The sequence below is a fragment of the Mus caroli genome, chromosome 15 (genome assembly GCF_900094665.2).
Source record: "Mus caroli chromosome 15, CAROLI_EIJ_v1.1, whole genome shotgun sequence".
Classification (NCBI taxonomy): Eukaryota; Metazoa; Chordata; class Mammalia; order Rodentia; family Muridae; genus Mus; species Mus caroli.
This window is the reverse complement of record NC_034584.1, coordinates 41,810,946-41,832,542: the sequence shown is the minus strand read 5'-3', so window position 1 is coordinate 41,832,542 and position 21,597 is coordinate 41,810,946. Positions and strand designations below refer to the sequence as shown.

The 21,597-nt window shown below is 34.5% G+C and overlaps 1 protein-coding gene across 6 annotated transcripts in view; it reads left to right on the top strand.

The window, feature by feature from the left end:
* The window catches only part of Csmd3 (CUB and Sushi multiple domains 3), a 1,196,994-nt gene that overhangs the window by 1,150,761 nt on the left and 24,636 nt on the right, over positions 1-21,597 (top strand). For all 6 annotated transcript variants that reach the window (XM_029469822.1, XM_021183659.2, XM_029469819.1 and 3 more), the window contains 6 exons: positions 4,605-4,784; positions 6,170-6,343; positions 13,175-13,348; positions 15,570-15,643; positions 20,174-20,285; positions 21,057-21,236. In XM_029469822.1, the coding sequence (XP_029325682.1) occupies positions 4,605-4,784; positions 6,170-6,343; positions 13,175-13,348; positions 15,570-15,643; positions 20,174-20,285; positions 21,057-21,236 (894 nt within the window). The remainder of the gene's footprint in view (positions 1-4,604; positions 4,785-6,169; positions 6,344-13,174; positions 13,349-15,569; positions 15,644-20,173; positions 20,286-21,056; positions 21,237-21,597) is intronic.

Genomic DNA, 21,597 nt, shown 5'->3' with positions numbered 1-21,597 from the left:
CTTCTTCTTCTTCTTCTTCTTCTTCTTCTTCTTCTTCTTCTTCTTCTTCTTCTTCTTCTTCCAACAGATACACAGGGCTAATCTGCCAAGAAGGGAATAAATGATGAATAACCATAAAGCAGAGTGAATGGATGCTAAGATAAGATCTAATCCCTTTGAAGGAGGGGTATTAGTTCTCAGTACTTTCATTCTTGGCCTTAGCTAGTTTTACTTTCTAGAGCACATTTGTCAAAGTCAGGATACATATTTAGTGGTTAGTCCTCAAAATAAGCCCTGTTTTGGAAGAAAGCATGTAGTTATTAGACACTTTCCAGAATATTCCAAATACATAAAACCCATCACCACAGTCAGGAATTATCTGAAACAATATATTAATAGTGCAAATTTTGAGATTAAGCTATTGTCTCTTTGTAAGATTTGAAAAGGATACTGAAATTTAAATTGAGAGAATATATAAATTTGGAAACTTTACATGACAGAAGTTTTAACATCATTTTCTTGATACAGTAGTATTATGTTCTGATGTTGACAAAACACTTACGTATTTGACATGCCAACAAACACTTCTTGCTGCACTGTTTATAATAGTGAAGAAGAAATAACACAAAAAATAGTTTGGTTGTACAAAATAAATTGAATGCATATCTGAATAAGGAAATATAAAATATTAAAATGAAGTATTTGGGTCTTCATTTTAATGAATGGATGAAACATGTATAATATTGCATATTCTTTTAAAGTTAACTACATGAAACTTATGAAGCATGTGTTATATTTCAAAGTACACATTTATATGTGCACAAAAGAAGTAAAACAAAAAATAGATCTAATGTGGCAAAATTAATAAACTACATTTATACTTTATTTGTAGTGTAGAGATCATGTGTTCTAGACTTATTATAAATAGTAACAAATGAGCATCAATTGAATAAAAAGGAATGAGACTAATTCCACAAAATTAATTGAATTGTTTAAAACAATGTGATTTGGTTGGTTTCATCTTAGACTGGCAATTCAATAACTTCTTTTAAACTCATGAATGCTTAAATTCCATAAACAAATATTTAATCTCTAATGGTGATACATACACTATACTATTCTCTGAGAATACAAGAAGATAGAAATGTCAGTCTTGTTATCAATTAGTATATGTGCACATTTAGGGATTTGGGTAGTTACTGAAGACTTTCTATAGAAAACCCATATCATTCACTGTGGCTTATTGATCTCTCTAATTTTAGGGAAGAGCCTCTTTTGGTAGTTGCAAACAAGCTGCTAGTGAATGAATTGCCTTGCCAAGCAGGTGCTGTTTAGCAAGACTGTTGCTAATGGATACTCACTCTTCCACTGGCCTTTGCTTTGTTAGGAAGTCAGGGAACAAACCCTTCTGAAGCTTCTATTGTCAGATGTTCATTAATGCTGCTGCTGCAGTGCTCAGAGGTCCCTCTCACTGTTAGGTAAAAACAACCGCCCTGTCTTCTCCTGTGGTGGATGCATCTAAGCTTTTGTGCCTTCCTAACTCCATGCTTGTTCTTTCTGTCTAAGATTCTAATTCAATCTGTTAAAGGCCCTGTTCTGAAATCAAGACTCTGTGATGATTCCGTTAGTCCCCATAAAAAATCTGGTGTAAAACTATGAAATAACCTAAAGGAAAATTAAATATGTTTAAAGTCTGTTGCCATTTTTATATGACAGTAAATTTGGAAGGTTTAAAAAGAATTATTTTTTGTAATGTTCAGCATTATTTGTTATTTTATCCAAATCTGTTTTGTCTTTTTAACATATTATTTTTATTGATATTATATATGGGATTATATATGGGATGTCCTAAATACTATTTTTCAGATTAAATGTCAATATTCATACTCTAAATTCTCTGTAGGCACAAAAGAATATCATTATACGAAAAACTTAACATTAGTTAATCTTAATAAAAAAACTATAAATATAATTTAATCACAGTGTCATGGTGTTTTATTTCTCAATTCAATCTAGGTAAGTAACTTGAATCTTCAAATCCTAGGCAAATTTAGTTTGAAAAGAATGAAAGAGATAGAGAAGGGTAGCCTTCAGGCAAATATTTACCTGTGGAGTTATTGACCCTATTAAGAAGAGAAGTAAAGTAATCAGGATGAACCATATTAGGTGATATTTTGTTCCCACAAACTCATGAACATAACTTACATTTTACTTTCTCTTAGCTGCCCCAAAATCTATCAACTAATTCATTTCTCAAATTATTTTTAAGACTTCAAACAATTTGTACTTTTATGAATCATAAGACCTATTATTATGTTTATTTTTCAGAATTACATTCTGTGTGATCTCTGCTTCTAAAGTGTTTGTCAAAGCCTTTCTAGTAACAGTTTAAATGAATTATTGTATATGCATATAGCATGGCTAATAGCTCACTGTGTTGGATACAAAGCCCATGTTGAATAAGGATTCTGCAGTTAGAATTCAGTCCTCATCGATGGCAATAACAATTCTCTGTCTGTTCAATTTTTGTCTCTTGTAACTAAAGCCCACTGGTACAATGTGCACGAGCTAAGGACTATGACCCATGACCTAGATAGTGCTCTAGTCTATCAGATACTCACAGGCTTTTATTCCTTGCTCTGTTTGGGTTTCCAAGTTCCATTCCTAGGATGAGGCCAGGATAAGAATGGACACCTTTGGCACTGATATATAGAGGTCCTCACCACATTCTTGCCCACTTTGAATGCGGAAGTGAGTGCAAATGTAGAAAGCCAGAAATAATACAATAACTAAGGTTCAAGGCATAGCAAATTAATGTCTCACTTTACTAGATTTCAATACCAAAGAGTCTCTTGCCTATATGGTATGGAGGTTAGCTTGGTGTTTCTGTGAGACTCCTAACAGTAGAAGTGGGTGTGTCTCTGACTCTTTCCTGCTCTTGGGACTTTTTATTCCTATTGGGTGGCTTTGTCCAGTCTCCAGATGATGGCTTTTGCTGTGTTTATTGTATCTTGTTTTAGTCCTGTTTGCTGTTGTCTCTTGGAAGCCTGCTGATTTCAGAAGAGAAAATGGAGAGGGAGTGGATCTGTGAGAGAGTGGAGGTTTTGTGGAGCTAGGAGAAGTGGACTAAGGAGAAAATGTGGTCGTAGTTGGCATGTATTATATGAGGGAATACTCTTATTTTTAATTTAAAAAATTAAATAAAAGGTTGGGATTCACAAGGCCAATTCGTAATAACCCTAGCACATTCATTCTAAGATGGGGACTGTAAATTCTTTTATAAAAATTAATTATCTTATTTATATCCCAAGCGATGCCCTCCCTGCCTGTCCCTCCTCCCAGAGTTCTTCTTCCCACTGAAAGGGTGCTCCTCACCCTCTGGGGCATCCTCCTTTCCTAAGCATTAAGTCTCTACAGAATTAGGTGCATCTTCTCCCACTGAGGCCAGTAAGGCAGCCATCTGTGCCAGCAACTACATACAATGTATGCTGTTTGGTTGGTGGCTTAGACTCTCGGAGAACCCAGGGGTCCAGGTTAGTTGACACTGTTGTTCTTCCTCTGGGGTTGCCATCTGCTTCAGCTCCTTCAATTCTTCCTCTAATCTTCCTTGGGGGTCCTCAACCTCAGTTCAATGTTTGGTTGTGCATATCTGCATCTGTCCCAGTCATCTGCAGGTAGAACCTCTCAGAAGACAGCCATCCTAGGCTCCTGCCTGCAAACACAACATATCATCAGGAATAGTGTCAGGGTTTGGAATCCTCCCATGAGATGGATCCCAAGTTAGGCTAGTTACTGTACTGTTCTTCAGTCTGCTTCATTTTTGTCATTGCATTTCTTTTAGAGAGAAATATGTTTGGGTCAAGAATTTGAAAGGTGGGTTGATGACCCCATCCCTCCACTGGGGGCCCTGTTTATGTACTGGAGGTGGTCTCTTCGGGTTTCATTTTCCTACTGTTGGGTATTTTTGCTAAGGTCATCTCCACTGGGGACGGCAAATTCTTTTTCTTTTAAATTTTTATTTGTTATTTTATTTATTTACATTTCAAATGTTATTCCTCTTTCCAGTTTCCCCTCTGAAATCCCCCTATTCTACCCTCTCCCTGTTTCTATGAGGGTGCTCCCCCACTCACTGGCTGGTACTAGCATTCCCCTATGCTGGGGCCTCGAGCCTTCACAGAGACAAAGGTCTCCCCTCCCATTAATGCCAGATAAGGCCATCCTCTGCTACATATGCAGCTGGAGCCATGGGTCCCTCCATGTGTATTCTTTGGTCTCACCCTAAGTTGATAATGAGCTGTTTGTTATGAGAAATTTGGCCACGAAGAGTAACATAGATATCATATGTCTTTAGTATCTGATTTTATCTTGATATTTAAAAAAAAATATATATATATGGTCTAAATAACAATTTTAAACCACACACACAATATCTGTAATAAGTCTTTTTTATTAAAATTAAGACCTGCCAATGTGTTCTTTAAATATGCATATGCTTATGTCTTATGGCTAAAAATGATCATGGTAACTATTTTCCCTACATATATGTTAGAGGTATCTTATGCTTAGTACTGGGAGTTAAATATGGGCCTTGTTAACTGTCTGTCCTTCTCATTTGATATTGATAGTCATCAGTTGTGGAGACCCAGGTATACCAGCCAATGGATTGAGATATGGAGATGATTTTGTGGTTGGGCAAAATGTTTCCTACATGTGCCAGCCAGGCTATACCATAGAGTTAAATGGATCCAGAGTTAGAACATGTACAACTAATGGCACATGGAGTGGAGTCATGCCAACATGTAGAGGTATGTAAATAGTTCTTTCAACATTGCCTATTTATAGCCATTACTTATTTTCCTGTATTTTTATGCATATTTAAGTATATAGATATCCTGGCCCCCCTTTTATTTTTCTGATACCAAAATGTTGGGTGGTTTATTCTTAAAGTCCTAAGGTAACATGTAGATATGTTAAAATTGTATCTTTATCAAATTTATTTTTATTTTGAGTAGTGATGATGAGATGTAGCCCAGCATGAAACAAAGCACAACACTGTTACATGCTCAACACTAATGGTTACACTAGTGGAGATTTGTAAAATACTGTCACCTGAGCAAGTTGTAACTTTAATCTTCTCAGCTATTTAAGGCCATCCTTTTACAGATGTTAAAAAAAAAAAAAGCCTTAATTTAGAAAAAGCTATTGTCAATTAAGGAAACCTTATATCATATAACGAAGTTTTATGATAGCTTTATTTTTAATAATTGGTGTTTCCTATTCATATATCCCTTTGTGTCTAATAGTTGATGAGTTCATGTATACAGAACTTGTATTTTCACAAATGTAATGGTTGCAATGTGTTTCCATTTCATTATCATTACATTAATCATGTAAAATCAGATATAGTTTCATTTTATTGTGTGCATATTAATTCTATGTATATGTGGTTCACATTAATGATCCACACATAAGCATTTATAACGAAAATTGACATATTAGCACACTCAAAAATATCTTTGTCCCCATTGTTGGTCATCAATTACAGAATCTTCTCATTTCCATTCTTAGAAGGTTGTTACCTCTTTTTCTTATATCTCACACTTTTCAACATTCCTCTGTCTGGGAATTTCACCAGCTAAGCAAACTTAAATTTTAAAATTAATTATGTGTTTACAAATACAATAGGCTTGAAAATATGAAACTGTAATTTTTCACTATGTATACTGGATACTGTAACCAGAAAAACAGCTTGTCTATATTTGAAAAACAAGAAGTTTTAAAATTGCTTTAAAAAAAAATCCCCAAGTTCAATGCTGAATCTTAATCCAGCCAAGGCACCCAGCTCATCAGCCTCTTTCAGGGTCCTTGGGAAATAATATTATAGAAGATAAAAAGCTTGTCATCAGTTGCAGTATAGCCGATGGAAGAGCATCCTCTCTGCCCTCACCTTCTTTTATTAGGAAGCTTGCAATCTTGTAAAAATAACTAGTAGCCATTATGTTGCATCTTCCTCCAGAGTTAAATTTTAGTGATCTTGCAAGAAAACTAACAGGAGAATAAAACATGCCACACTGTATTGTCCTCCAAAAGGTTAAATAGCACATATGCTGCTCTTAATGATAATTATATATTTATTTCACACTGAGGGTATTTCAACAGCTGTGTCTAATTACTTTTAATGTAATTGCAGCTGTTACCTGCTCAACTCCTCCCCAGATCTCTAATGGAAGGCTGGAAGGAACAAATTTCGACTGGGGCTTTAGTATTAGCTACATCTGTTCTGCAGGATATGAGCTGTCCTTTCCTGCCGTTCTGACCTGTGTAGGCAATGGTACCTGGAGTGGAGAGGTCCCACAGTGCTTACGTAAGTAATAACATTTCAATAATATCCATAATGTTTTACAGTAACATTTGTTTCTTAAACCTTTCAAATTTGCTAGGCTGTACCCAAAGAGATTAAGCTCCCTACAAGTACATAATTAGGATTTAAATTTAAAAAGCCAATTTTCATTAATGTAGCTATTTTTTTTCATTTATTCTAGTCATTTATGTTCTTCCAGTTTGGCTCAAAATATTTGAACCAAAGTGCTTTACTTTAGCAAAAATTTTTCTATATTATTCTTGTTTTATAAAATTCCTTCAAAATAGAAACCATCTTAAGAAACATTACTAAATTATCGAATTGGAAATCTTAAATATATTTATTATGGCATTCAGTTAGGCATGGACTAATATTGCATTCAAAGAAGCCCTCTCTAGATAGTATTTCTAGTCCTCCTCAGTGTTGACAGAAGACACATTAGCCCCTGAAACTCTTTCTATATGAGGATTGTCTTGGAAAACACCAACGTGTTTAAATGGCTTAGAGGTACTTCTAGACAGTCAGAGTTAAGACTTGTACAAAAATAATTATGTGTTTTAATGTGAATGAAAAATTTCTATCTAGCAGTTTACTAACCTGAGTAGGTGCCACTTTGTCTTAGAGCATGTGTCTATCATGGACAAGTCACTAGAGTTGATCTCTAGGATAAGAGAGAGAATGGAATAGGGAGAGAAAGAAAAGGGGAAGAGACAAAATGACAGACAGAGAGAGGAAAGAAGTTGATTTAGTGCAGTTTTTATTGAAAGTAGGAGAAAGGGAAGGAAAAACAGAAATAGAAAGTAGTAGTACCTTTAAGCCAAGGGCTACTGTATTATCTTTTCTTATTATTTAAATTGATTGTATTTTATATAATATTAATTAAATTCTTAATATTATTTTAAGTTATTTCATGAAAGAAAATAAGTTGTCTCAAAACTCTGAAAACTTTGAAATTTGGGCTTTACAACTAACTTCTTAATTTCATTAAGGTTCCTTTTTAAAATATTTACCAGTAGACTATGTTGGCCCAGAGTGCCGGTAAATATTCATTCTCACCACGTTGTTGAATCATTCACATTTTTCTGTTGTCTTTGCAGATATGCTCTAGTTAAAGGCCTAATCACACTCAGGCATATCTTCATTTGGATGATATAATTTAAAGCAACGGAATGGGCAGCCATGTAATATGCCTGCTCTGGTTGCTATTTGTTTCTTTCACAGGAACACAAAATTTCAGGATATAAATTATCATGTTAGAAATGGAATATGTTGTAAAATGATTAAAATAATCACATGCTACACTTCTTTCACTGTGACATAAATAAAAAATGCATGTTTTCTATATAGGCCTACTGGCCTGGTAGATTCAATCCCACTTGGTCTCACCACCCATGAGCCTTCTTCAGGCTCATCCTGTACCAGTCGTATATACAAGCCTTTTTGATATCTGCAGAGAACTCATTGTGCCCCAGCAAGGAAGACCATTGCCATATTATGTGAAATGAAAATTCATCTTCCATCACACACCACATACAAAGACTAAATATCTTCCCTTTTAACTATTTTCCTCATTGTACTGATTGCCTTTCCACATTTCCTTTGCCTTCATTCTTATGATGATTACTTTCTTGCTTCAGAATTGCACATGCAGATGAGTATTTTTCAGTATGTCTATGAATGTATCCACATGCTCTAAAGTATCTAGAATAGTATTTGTCTTAGTGAAACCAAAGCAGCTTCATAACAAGGGAGGAAGTATTACTTTGTTGTTTCATTTTTGTCTTGTCTTTGTTAAATCATTTGAAATGGGAAAATCCACTTTTTACCTGATTCTTTTGAGATTAAAACACCTATCTTTAATCTGGGCCGCAAAGGATGGTGGCAGCCTATGTAAATTCCATGGAAGAAGGAAGCTTGCCCTCTCTTCCTGCTTGTTCTAACTCTTACTGTCAAGTCCATTCTTTCACTGGTATTCTAGCCTAATTCTTTAGGATTCTGATAAATACTGAAAACCACTTGAGCCACCCAGCCTTATAAAGTGAAAAGCGACTGGATTTGTGTAGATGGACCACAGTCTATGTTCATTCATTAGATATGATATGACTTTTGTCATATGTACTATAGAGGAGAGAGAGAAGCTTACCAAGTTGCCAAGTCTTCATTTTCCCCATAGGACTTCAGCCTTCCTGGAAAAACTGGCTAGCTCACTCCAGTTACTTTATTCAAATGTTTTAAGCTTCTGAATAGCAAAGTTATCTTGCCCTTGGTGCCTATGAGAACAGACAACTCACACAAATCTCAGTCCCTTTAAATTATGGCTAGGCATAGTCAAAAGAAACAACTACAGGTTTTCCGGGAGTGTATTAGGACCAGTGTCCAGGAGTAGCTGGAAGTTCTCATATAGCACCAAGTGCAAACTTTCCAGGGACAAGACATTTGATTCAAGGGTCAAACAGTCTCAAAACAATTTCTTACCATCTTCTGGTTAACCCAACCGTAGAAAAGACATTGTTGAAACATGTCATTCAAATCAGAACACAAAGTGTTTACAATGTATACTTTTCCCATAAAGCTATAAATAAAGGCTTTAATTTACATATTTATAGTTGTGTCTATAGATCTCTATTTAAGGACAAATAGATTCATACTAGAATTCATGCTTATCTAAAGAACCATGACTAATCAGAATTTGGTATCAAGTGTGGTCCTAGAATAACAGAAGTATAAGCATGGATTCTTTTTAAGTATCTTCAATAGGTTTTCCAGTTTTCCAACAATTCTTATAATTACTGAAGCCCCTCGAGTTACTGAAACCTTTCCTTGAAGCTTGAAAGTACAGATAGCTCTTGATATGAGTTATTTATTTTACAAAATTAAGGAGCCAAATGCATATGACTGTCCTAATTCATCAATTGTTGACTTGGTGACTCTCTATATAAAGCTGTTGACTAATTGTGAAAAATAAAAAAAAAAAAATGACGATGTTGGTTGGTTGGTCCTACCATCTCTAGATAAACTGACAAGAGAACAAAATATTCTCCATGATAAAACTAAACAATTTCTAACATGAGCATATAGTGAAGGAAACAGTAAACTCATTGATAAAACTGACCAGATCCAGACACAAAACATTTCAAAGTTTCTAAGTGTACTCTGAAGTACTGGTCTTCTCTTGAGCAGCTCAAATAACACCCAACCCCTTATTATAAGACTGGATGAATAATAAAATAAATTCAACTCCAAGTCTCAGAAAGTGTTGGCAGTTAAATTAAAGATTTAATTGTTAAAGAATGGATTCTGTAACTTGGGGTAGAGATGTGAGGGAGGACCTTATTGAGGCTGAGAAATTTGAGCCCTAGATTCTCGAGATTTTACCTTAGTTGATGGAGTAGTCTCTATTCAGAAGATATAATCCCACTCCTCCTCCTGAAATATTGCCCTTTTCTGCATTTTACTGAGGAAAATAATCCTTCATTGTCTGCTAGACCAGCAGTGACTTTCGCTGACAGAGTTGCCAAGCAAGGATCTACTGATGTCTCTAATAGCCCAACAATATCTGTCTCTAGACATGTAACCACAAGGAAGGCTAAGCATCATCCTAGATTGGAGACAAAAAATGCATCCAAGAGGAGGTGTGCTACACTACTAAATAGCTTAACAAGTTTGCTAATTCATTCAAGCAGTTGTCTGGGAAATATTCATAGGAATGGATTTTAAAACTGGAAGATAATATGGAAGGAACATTGTCTTAGTCAGGGTTTCTATTCCTTCATAAACATCATGACTAAGAAGCAAGTTGGGGAGGAAAGGGTTTATTTGGCTTACACTTCCATGCTGCTGTTCATCACCAAAGGAAGTCAGGACTGGAACTCAAACAGGTCAGGGAGCAGGAGCTGATGCAGAGGCCATGGAGGGATGTTCTTTACTGGCTTGCCTCTCCTGGCTTGCTCAGCCTACTCTCTTATAGAACCCAAGACTACCAGCCCAGGGATGGTCCCACCCACAAGGGGCCTTTCCCCCTTGATCACTAATTGAGAAAATGCCTTAGAGTTGCATCTCATGGAGGCATTTCCTCAACTGAAGCTCCTTTCTCTGTGATAACTCCAGCTGTGTAAAGTTGACACAAAAATAGCCAGTACAAACATAAAACTGGATCAGTCTGAGGTTACTGATACAATTCCCTTGAGTGGGAATTCTAAGTTTAATATGCAAGCTTGCACAGTTAGAAAAGTTATCAAAAGTTTATTTGAATTATTGATTGAATCATTTGTTAAGAGATGTTCTTCTTAAAAGGCATTGAAAGTGCTTGATATTCCTCAGCTTAGTGTTGATGAGGGATTTTTTTAAGGATTAGGGAAGCTGCAATGCAAAAATGGGTACCCTATATACCCAGAGTGGGAAGGCCTAAAAGACATGCCCTTCACTAATCCTGCAAAATGTTGAGAGGGGCACTACCATATTTTAAGAAATTATTTTGGGTTGTTTATTTTTTATTTTTTATTTTTGTCATCTTTCTCTTGTGGCAGACCTTAGGGTCAGAGGTGCCCCTGTTCAGTTGGATGAATTAAATGTAATGGGTTTAATAGGTTCCCAAATTAGCATGGGCCAGGTGGCAACACTGAATCACCAGGCAAGATTATCATAATCGGCAGCACAGATAAGCCAATGTCAAGAAATAGCCTGACCCATATTGGGAAGGACAGGAAAAGTGATTTTTATGGTTATATGACTCATATGGACCTTTGGTACAGCTAATCAATTGGAAGAATTACACTCAAAGAGAAACAAGTAATTGCCCTTTTATAGAACTTTAAAGATGGAAAATATGGCTTTCTGGAGAGAAAGAAAGTAGCACAAGCAATCAAACATAGAAGGCTTGAGACCCCTAAGTGGTTTTACAATGCTAAGTATTTGGATCTAAGGTCCTATACATACAAGTAATACTAAAGAAACTTAGAAGATTGCATTATGTTTATTTGCATTTTGTGAAAGCTATTCTTGACTGTCAACATGGTGGCCAAAGTGTTTGGGTACACATATGAGAGACGATTTAAAATTAAATTATTTGAAGTGGGAACACCCAATTTTAATCCAGATATCTTTAGGCATGAAGATATTGTTTATTCTGGGTAATGCCTCCTGGTTGAAGCTTATAGAAAGAACATGGAGGGAGAAGATTTCCCTCATTGCTTGCTTGATCTCATGCTCACTGGCAAATCCGTTACTTTAACAGCATTAGAATCTGCTTCTTCATGATACCGATACATACTGAAGACCAGCTGAGACATTCAGTTTTGCATTTGGACCCTATTTGGACCCTAAACAGCCATTGTTTGATTAGCTGAACCACAGCTTGTAATTAATTCTAATATATACCCAGAATATGGAATATTTTACATGTATAAAGTATATAAATATGAAGATAGAATTCATAGTATATGTAAAACCAATACCCCATATTCTATTATATAATAGAATATATAATATTCTATTGGTTTTACATATACTATACACACACACACATATATATATATATATATATATATATATTTGTATGTGTGTGTAAATTCTGTAAATTTTGTTCATCTAAGGAGCTAGCTTACTTTTCTCTTAAATATGTCAGTATTTTGAAGAAAAAGCCATTAAAATATTTGTATATTTAGGTATAATTACAAGTGCTCCTATCATTAATCAATTTTGGGTCAGGGAGGGGCTTTATAACACACTTTGAAATTTTGTCTATTGTCTGATTCCAGGGAGGGCATAGTCATGCCATCAGTTTTGTACCTTTGTAAACTATTAGGGATTGAAAAACAGTTCCAAACCTATTGTTACACAGTAAATTCTGGTAAATTCAGCTTAAGAACATATTATATTCCAGCCAATCAACCAATACATCAACAAATATAAACATGAAAATAGGTAAGAGATTAGAAAGTAGTAATTGGGGTAAGAGAGAGACTAGAGAGGGTGGAGGTCACAGTTCTCATGATATACTTAATGCATATATTAAAATTTCAAAGAGGAAATTCTATAAAAGATATTAAAATAAATGTAAATAAAAGAACTATAAAAAAGTCTACTCCCAAGTGTAAAATTGATTACATAAAATTAGATGAATATATGAATTACAATAACAATTAACAATATTTGAACATCACAAGTACAGCACATTAAAAATCCTGGTGAATATATGGGTAGTATGAAAGAATCAGACATAAAAATATTTTAAATTTACCTTAAATTTAAATTAATTTTTAAAACATATTAGTATATAAATTTCAGTGCTCAGAATACAATAAGCAGATACAATACATATGTCCTTATATTTGTGTGTATTTGTGTTTGTGCATGTGTGTATGATTATGCATATATGTATGTGTATGCATGAACACATATATGTATGTGTGCTTGTACACAAAAGCATATTTGAAAAATAGTGCAGGCTTTCTTATGCCTTAAATATAACAGCTTATTATTAACAGTGCTACCTTTGATCCATATCTTAATTCAAGAGTAGATTACAGTTTTGCCATATGTAACTAGAGTTCTATTATTTGATTTTGATTTATTTAAATTAAAAATGTAAAGCATTTGACATTTACTATCATGCTCAACAGAGCAAACACATCAGACTAATTATTTAAATTCTATATGTTCTTTAAACCTTATAATTTATATATAAACTAGAATGAAGTTGCAAATTTTCCCTGGGATAGGTTATCATAGATATTAGGTTAGTGCAATATCCCAGTTAATTTTCATGATTTTATGAAGTATTTACTCTACTGTATTTATTATGTTTGTGACAAATATCTCCATTTTGACTTCTAGCAAAGTTTTGTGGTGATCCTGGTATACCTTCCCAAGGAAAACGAGAAGGCAAAAGCTTTATATATCAGTCTGAGGTTTCATTCAGCTGCAATTCTCCCTTCATACTAGTGGGATCAAGCACGAGGTTATGCCAAACTGATGGCACTTGGAGTGGCTCATCACCTCACTGCATAGGTAATACTCATAAAGGCTGGTTATACTCTGTGATTGCACAATCATATCTGGGAAGAACATTTAATGCTTCTCTTACCATGTAAAAGGTATAGGTGGTTAAATATGTATAAAAATATAGAACCTTTTAGAAAGTACTAGGAATGAATACAAGTGGACTATTTTATTTTTAGCATTTTAAACTTCCAGAAGGCATACTCAAATGATTTTGTCATCTATAAGTTTAATGAAAAAGAAAAGCATGTCAGAGCAGTCGTATTATTAAGTAATATTATTTTAAAATACTTTAATCTTATAAAACACATTCATATGAAATGAGAATAGCTCCAAAACATAGAGATATTTGAAGGACTATACATATATATCAGTGATTCCTACACAGAATGCTGCACTTAAGAAATCCACCAAGTAGCCTCCATGCAAACAGTCAGCTCACAGAGGACTAGCCCTACCATTCCTAGGAATGAATGTCCTAGAAATATCTGGACACTACAAATTATCAACCCTGTTTCCATGAATAATTTTTCATTTTTTCAGGAGAATATAGCCCTATCATATCTCAAACATTTAATACACATGGATTTCTTGAATAGCTATTTCTTTAACTTTTCATTTACAGAGTGGGTTTGATATCAAGTCTTTTTTTTTTTCTGACAAAAGTTTTAAAGTTCAAGAGCTACATAAGGCATATAAATGAAGTCAAGTTGAATTTCGTCTTTTAAAGATATATTTTTAAATATTTGTATGTGTGGGTGTCTGTCTGTATGTGGGTATGTCTGTGTGATTGCAGACTAGCAGAGATCACAATTGTCTGATATTTCAAGAGCTGGAGTTGCAGGCTGTTGTGAGAAGCTGTATATTTATGGTAGTTGCTGAATCAGGTCCTATATAAGCTAATGTAGTCTCTTACTCACTGAGCTCTCTCTCCAGCCTCAACCTGAAATTCTTGCTTGAATTTAGGAAGTTTCTGCTTACTGGGAGGTACTGTTAGTATTACGTTCGATATTCTTACCAAGAGTATATTTGCCAAGTCCAAGATTATTTAAGATTGACATGCATTGGAGAAGTATACTTGGTTACATAAATTCCCTTCCTTCCTTCCTTCCTTCCTTCCTTCCTTCCTTCCTTCCTTCCTTCCTTCCTTCCTTTCTTCCTTCCTTCCTTCCTCCCTCCCTCCCTCCCTCCCTCCCTCCCTTCCTCCCCCCTCCCTCTTGCTTTGCTTTCTTGCTTTTTTTTTCTTGCTTTCTTGCTTTCTCTCTTGCTTTCTTTCTTGCTTTATTTTCTTGCTTTCTTTCTTGCTTTCTTGTTTCCTTTGAGTTTGGTACCAGTATATTAATTGCTGTTCCATTGCTCTGTGTATAAATACAATGTTCAAGGCAACTTATAGAAGAAAGAGCCTAAATGGAATTATAGTTGGGAATAAATAAGGGTACACCTTGGAGGCAGAATAGTTTAGGGCAGCAAATGGCAGGCATGCTTTATAGAGCAGAAATTCTGATCTTGAATTACAAGAGTAAAGCAGAGACAGTGAACAAGAAAGGGTTTGAATCTTTAAACTTTCAAGGTAACACCCCCAGTGACATACCTCCTCCACCAAAGCCTCCCTTGCTAAATATCCCAATCATTACCACAAACTCTGAACCAACAGTTAAATCCATAATATTATAATCCATTGTCTGGCTGGGCAGTGGTGGCACATGCCTTTTATCCCAGTACTTGGGAGGCATAGGCAGGCAGATTTCTGAGTTCCGGGCCAGCCTAATCTACACAGAGAAACCTTGTCTCAAAAAAAAAAAAAAAAAAGAAAAGAAAAGAAAAGAAAAGAAAATGGCATTGTCATCCAAACTACTTCAGTGTATTTTGAACATATTCACCTCCTTAACTTATCCTAGATCTAACATCCCTTCTATACCCATACAGCTTTGTGTCCGTTTTCACATGACACTTTGTGACCAACTTCTACTGCTCCAGTTTTCTTGGAAGTATGGTTTCAATGGAGATTGGCTGATATGCCAGGAGCTTTTCTCCTAGAAAAAACTGTCACACAGTCTTTAAATTGATAATGACTTCCAATAACTATATTGCTAAGGTTGGGACTGTGTCCCCAACTTCCATTTCTATGATTGGATTTTGTTTGACTAGAACTCACCCAAGTTTAATACATTTGGTTTCAACAATTGTGAATTCACCAAAGAGTGTTAATCTTTTTAATTGTTTACTTCAGAACCTACCAGAACGTCCTGTGAAAACCCTGGGGTACCAAGGCATGGATCTCAAAACAACACATTTGGATTTCAAGTAGGTATTATTTTATTATTAGGTTCTATTTAGTATAGCATGAAATATATTTTATTTTGATATTTTGATACATATATTATTGCAATGTATGATTATGCCCAGGCCCTACCACACTTCCTATCCCTAATAACAAAAAAGAAAGCCCTCTTGTTGCTTCTTTTCCTTCTCCCCAAGGTGATTACAGTTTATGATTTCATAACATGTGGAGCTTATCTCTCTCATTATATATGCACACTATAATTTTATACTCTACATATTAAAGAAAACATGCATTGTTTGTCAGAGGTGGACTTCTCTTAGCATAATGATCTCTGATTTGATTCATTTTGCTTCAAAATGTCATAGTTTCATTCTTCCTCTGAATGAGCTAATAAATAGATGATTCTCAATGTGAGAAATACAAACGGCCAATCAATATGTGAAAAGTGGTTAGTATTCTTATCCAGCATGGAAATTAAAATTACAGCTGCTTTAAGCTTGTATTTTACCTGATTCAGACTTGCTATCATCACAGAAAAAAATGTTTCAGAGAAAATTTAAGTGCCTATGCTTTTCTCATGTGTTTTGTTCAGTTTTCTTTTTATTTTTTCTTTTCTTTTCATTTTGTGCTGTCTTCTTCCCTCCATCCCTTCCTTCCATCCTTTCTCTCCTTTTTTTCTTGAGACTACATTTTACTATACATTCTACATCAGCCTCAAACTCATGTTTCTATTGACTCAGCCTTCCATGTGTGCAATTGTAGGTATTGCTATCATGCTGAATTCCATGAGGAATTTAAGTAGATATAACCATTTCTTTGTGAAAGTTGGCCAAAAGTTAGTCATATTTGCTTCATGAGTTTATATACTTCTGTTGTCATACATCAAAGACAATGGCAAACTCATATTTTCATTCATGAACACATGAATGCAGCTATCCTGTAAGAAAGGGGTTGTGGGTAGAGAAACTGAAAATATATTTCTAGAAAACATTCAAATTGAACTGGACAGTAAGACAAGTAGGAAGCTGGTAGCAGTGAGCACTAGGAAAGCCCTAAGCAGCACATAAAGAGCGAGGAGTTACAGAAGTGAGCAAGGAGATTTTACAGGAAGATGTGGGAGCTGGGAGGAAAAGTGAAACAAGAGTCTAAAGAAGAAATACAGAAAGGAAGGCCCAGTTGTGGAAAAACGGCTTACTTAATCTGTCAATCATTGATATGGTAAATTTCATAAAAACGAAAATCTCTTCCTCACTGTATATTTTAAAATTCATAGTTGGGTTTTCTTACGGGAATCATTCAGCATGCCCATTCATATGTGACTTACTTTTTTCTCCTTTTTTTCAAATTTAGATCTCATGTATAGATTCAGCAAGTTTTCCCTTACAAGGGTCAAAGGGAAGCCAAAACACATGCTGATTCTAGAAGGAAATAGACCATTTACACATTACCCAATTGCTTTCTGTGGCAGACTTTTCTAAATTGTGTTATGCTGAGGAAAATTCAGTGTGAACCTGGAAAATGTCCATTTCTTAAGGAAGGGCTCATCTAAAGTGCCATATTTTTGTTGCTAAAAATACTCTCCACTTATCTACTTTTAAGGCACAGTATGAACATTGATTTCAGAGTGTTTTCAATTCTCCAGGTTTGCTTCAATATGGCTCAGATAATACCAAACTTTAAAAGCATGCTTCTGTCTTTGTAACATAGGTATTTTAGAGAACTTAGCCATATGTCTCTACAAAAGGCTGTTATCATTTGATCTAATTGCACATAAAAGTTTACTTGTTAAACAGCATTAGTTCTCAGCACAAAGATGAAAGAATATGATGCTAGCCAAGCATATATCTATCTCTCATGGTTGCACTATGTAACCCTGGCAGGACTAAGTGACAGGCCAAAGTGGTAGGTATGTCTCCTAAGTGGTAGGATTAAAAAGCATTCATAACCAGGTAGCCATGAAATTTTAACACACATTAATTTGTGGGTTGTAGGTTATCAGGGCATGCTTCTGAAGATCAGAGGCCAATTTGCAAGTGTTAATTCTCTCCTAATACAATATGAGTCCTGGGGATTGAACTCAAATCATCAGGCTTGCCAGCAAAACCATTATTCACTGAGTCATCTTGCCAGTCTTGAAACATTAATATTAGTAACTGCATTAAATGCACCTGATTCTCTAAAAACTATAAGCCTTTTTCCAAACATCATTTGAGGTAATGGAAAGGGAATATTTGAGTTTGGAGTAGCAATATAACAAAGGAACGGGAACATTAACTTTGATTTTTTTTGTTTTATTTTTTTCATCATTGAAAAATGTTATTTAATATAACCTTGATATCTATTATGTAGAGTGATACATAAGTTTTATTTTATTATAGTCTACCTAGATACATGTAAGTTTTCAAACAATATTAATTTTATATCAGTGTTTATTAAAATTAAAACACACTGAGAAAGCTAAATTAAGGGTGTGAACTTTCTTACCAGGATATGGTCAACGTGTATGAACATAAGCATATGCATACTAAATATGTTCACTAAGTCTACATAGAATAGCACAACGCAAAGTTATACAAGTTTATTGGTAATTTATTGGAGGAAAATAATAAGTATTTTTCATATGTAAATCTTACATTTCTGAGTTGAGAAAAGAAATCCCTGCTTGAAAATAGCAAAAACTTCACAATGTTAAGACACTATAAATCATTGTTGGTATATGCAAGTTACCGATAGAGAATGAACAAGAGCATACAGTTTCTTTATTCTATTGTATGCCTGTATAATAATATCATATAGGTACATTGGGCATGTTTCCAAGAAGATGTCTTCTCTGTTTATATCACAACCTCATACATAAAATATTTGTCTTAGCAGAAGCAGTCTGAGGTACAGCTCAGTGACAGAACTTTCTTCTGACATACATGAAGCCCTAGGCTCATCCCCACACACTGGGATAACAAACAAACAACATAAACAAAACAAGAACACATTTTCAGGTTCTCACAGTCCAATCTAGCCTTTCTATGCACCTTGATTTCACAGGTATCTCATTGTGAGGAGGTAAATTTATACTCATAGAAAACTAATTACAGAGAAATGGAAGACAAAGTTAAGAATAGCTGAGCTATTCAAGCCTAGATAATTTTTTTTTAATTTCAGTATTCTTGAATTCACTATTTTGCATATGTAGGATTATGAAGTAGATTTGAGGATATAGCTTTTATTATTAACATTTAGAGTATGTCATCTCCTGATACAGATAATGAAATAACTGTCCAATTTATTGTTTTCTTCTCAGAACAGTACAAAAGAGAATAAATTAAATTTGAATAGTTACCAGGAGACTGGGAAATAACAACTGTCAAAATGATTGATAAATCATGGAAATCAATTATGGATTAAGAGCCCTGAACACATTTTTCATTAACTGATGTATAACTGTCTTGACATAGGAAGATATATTATTTAGATTCAGTGTTCATTTCATAAAGTAATTATAGCTATGGAATATTTTCAATTTGACTCTTTAGATATTTAATCCCAAGATATTCTATCAAATAATGATGATGATGTCCAGTTCACAGTTGATATTAATATATTTGTATATTGAGGGAAACATATTCAGTCACATTTTAGTATCTGAAATAATGAATATGCTAATATAAGTTATAAAACATATACATGTATTTCAATTAAAAATATTATTATTCATTCTTTAAACCAAGAATTTTAGGACTAAAGTTGATAGTAGTAATAGGAAAAATCAGGGACTAAGTGATAATTTCTAAACCACTGACTGAGTTTTGTTAGGTTATTTTTGTAAGGACTCAAAAGAGACAAACACTAAGTACCACTTTTCTGGTCACCCGCTACTAATCTTTTGATAAATCTTATTAATTTTTCCTGCAATATTTTAGGAGTTAATGACTTGTTTGCTAGTTTCTCTGCCACAGAGCAATTTAGTATGTTTACATTAAAAATCTAAAAGATAGTTGCCAACTTATAACTAGAATTAAATCTCTTTATTACTCTTCCTTGCCCTCTGAGACACTTTAGAACTAATTCTCTTAACAACTGACTCTCCAATCAGTTCTACTGCTTCTGTTGTATAAACCTTCCCCAGACATTGTTTTTTACTTATTTGAATTATCCACAGCAATCAATTAAGTGTATTCTCCGCCATGCCATAAAACAGATGATGTATTCATTTTTGCAAGCTTTTCATGTTTTTTTTTTATCATTTTCATTTGTTTTTAGAAAAGTTTCTTATAAAGTCTAGGCTGACCTTGAACTCCAAATGTGATTAAAGATAGTCCTCAACTCTCAGTAAGCCCCTCAGCGCTTAGACATCGGTCTGTCCTGTACAGTGCCCTTGTGGAGCTCATGATCTCTGTTGAAGTTCCAACTGAGTGATTTATAGATGCTCACTCAACAAGCATTCTTTAAATTCTGTCTTACACATTTCTTCTGAAAATATTTTTTGTTCACATATTTTTCTATTTAGTGCTAGTTTTGGAATTACATTTTTACTTTTATGCCATTTACTATAGGTAGGAAGTGTTGTGCAGTTCCACTGCAAAAAGGGACACCTGCTTCAAGGATCTACAACAAGAACTTGCCTTCCTGATCTGACATGGAGTGGAATTCAACCTGAGTGCATACGTAAGGATTGTACACATATATGGCATGGATCATGGGTCTGAGTTCATAGACACATTTTTCTTACAACATGGAAATGAGTTTGTGTCTGTATAAGATACATATAAAATTATTTTAGATTAGTGCAAAACATATTTCATTTTTATAATTTTAGTATTGTATCAAAACCCTATGGTCATTGAAGCCAGAACTCAGGAGGAACAATTTTGTTCTTTTGGCAAAAGCTCTTATAGTGGTGTGAGTTTGATCATCTTGTGTTTTAAGTAATGGTTACTTTCTTGCTTCCTGGATCTGTACTCAAAATTGAAATACTATGAAATAAAGGATATTATGCTTTAGTGAATCATAGTGACTTTTAATTACATGTGAAGAGGTTTTCAGAGAATATGAGACAACTACAACAACTAGTTTGAAATGAATGAAAGGAAAAAAACTTTTCAGAATCATCTAACCAGTTTTAGAGTCACTAAGTGATGTTTGGATGTACAATATGAAATAAGCTATTTAGATGCTTGTCGTTCATTTTTCCTAATATTCTCTTTTCTTTCCCATGTTTTAAGTTCTAAATCTCATGCAAAGAATAACAACAAAAATATAAAGTATATGAAAATACCAATACTCATCAGTATTGTTTCACTTACAAAGTTAGGTTTTAATCAAACATACTCTGGGTTTCCTGGATTGCCCTATATCTAATTATGGCAAAGTTCTTCATAATCAAAATTCCAGTGATACATCTCAAAAAATTAACATTTTTTTTTGCTCTTAATATAGCTCACAGTTGTAAACAACCAGAAAGTCCTGCTCATGCAAACGTAGTAGGAATGGACCTTCCCTCCCATGGGTACACACTCATCTATACGTGTCAGCCTGGATTCTTCTTAGCAGGGGGAACTGAGCATAGAGTATGCAGATCTGATAATACCTGGACTGGAAAAGTTCCTATCTGTGAAGGTGATGTTTCTTTTCAGATGTTTTAACATATTAGGATGTGCTGTATACGTTGTTTTGGAACAAAGAATATTTGTTGGCCAAGTCCAAAATTTGAAGCTATGTAGGCATTTTTGATTCCAGAAAAATGGACACTCAGACCATTCTCTGGCATCTTTCAATGCTAACTTGATTCCATTTCTCATTTTGCCCTTTCACACTCTCTTTCTAAATAGGTTTATTAGTGGATCCATTTTCTAAGTTTGTCATAACATGTTATCTACATGTGGGTGACTTCACATGATAGAAATTTATTCTTTCATATGTATTAAGTATGAAAGTCCAAAATAAAGAGTGAATAAAGAGTGGTGTGTTCTACCATTCC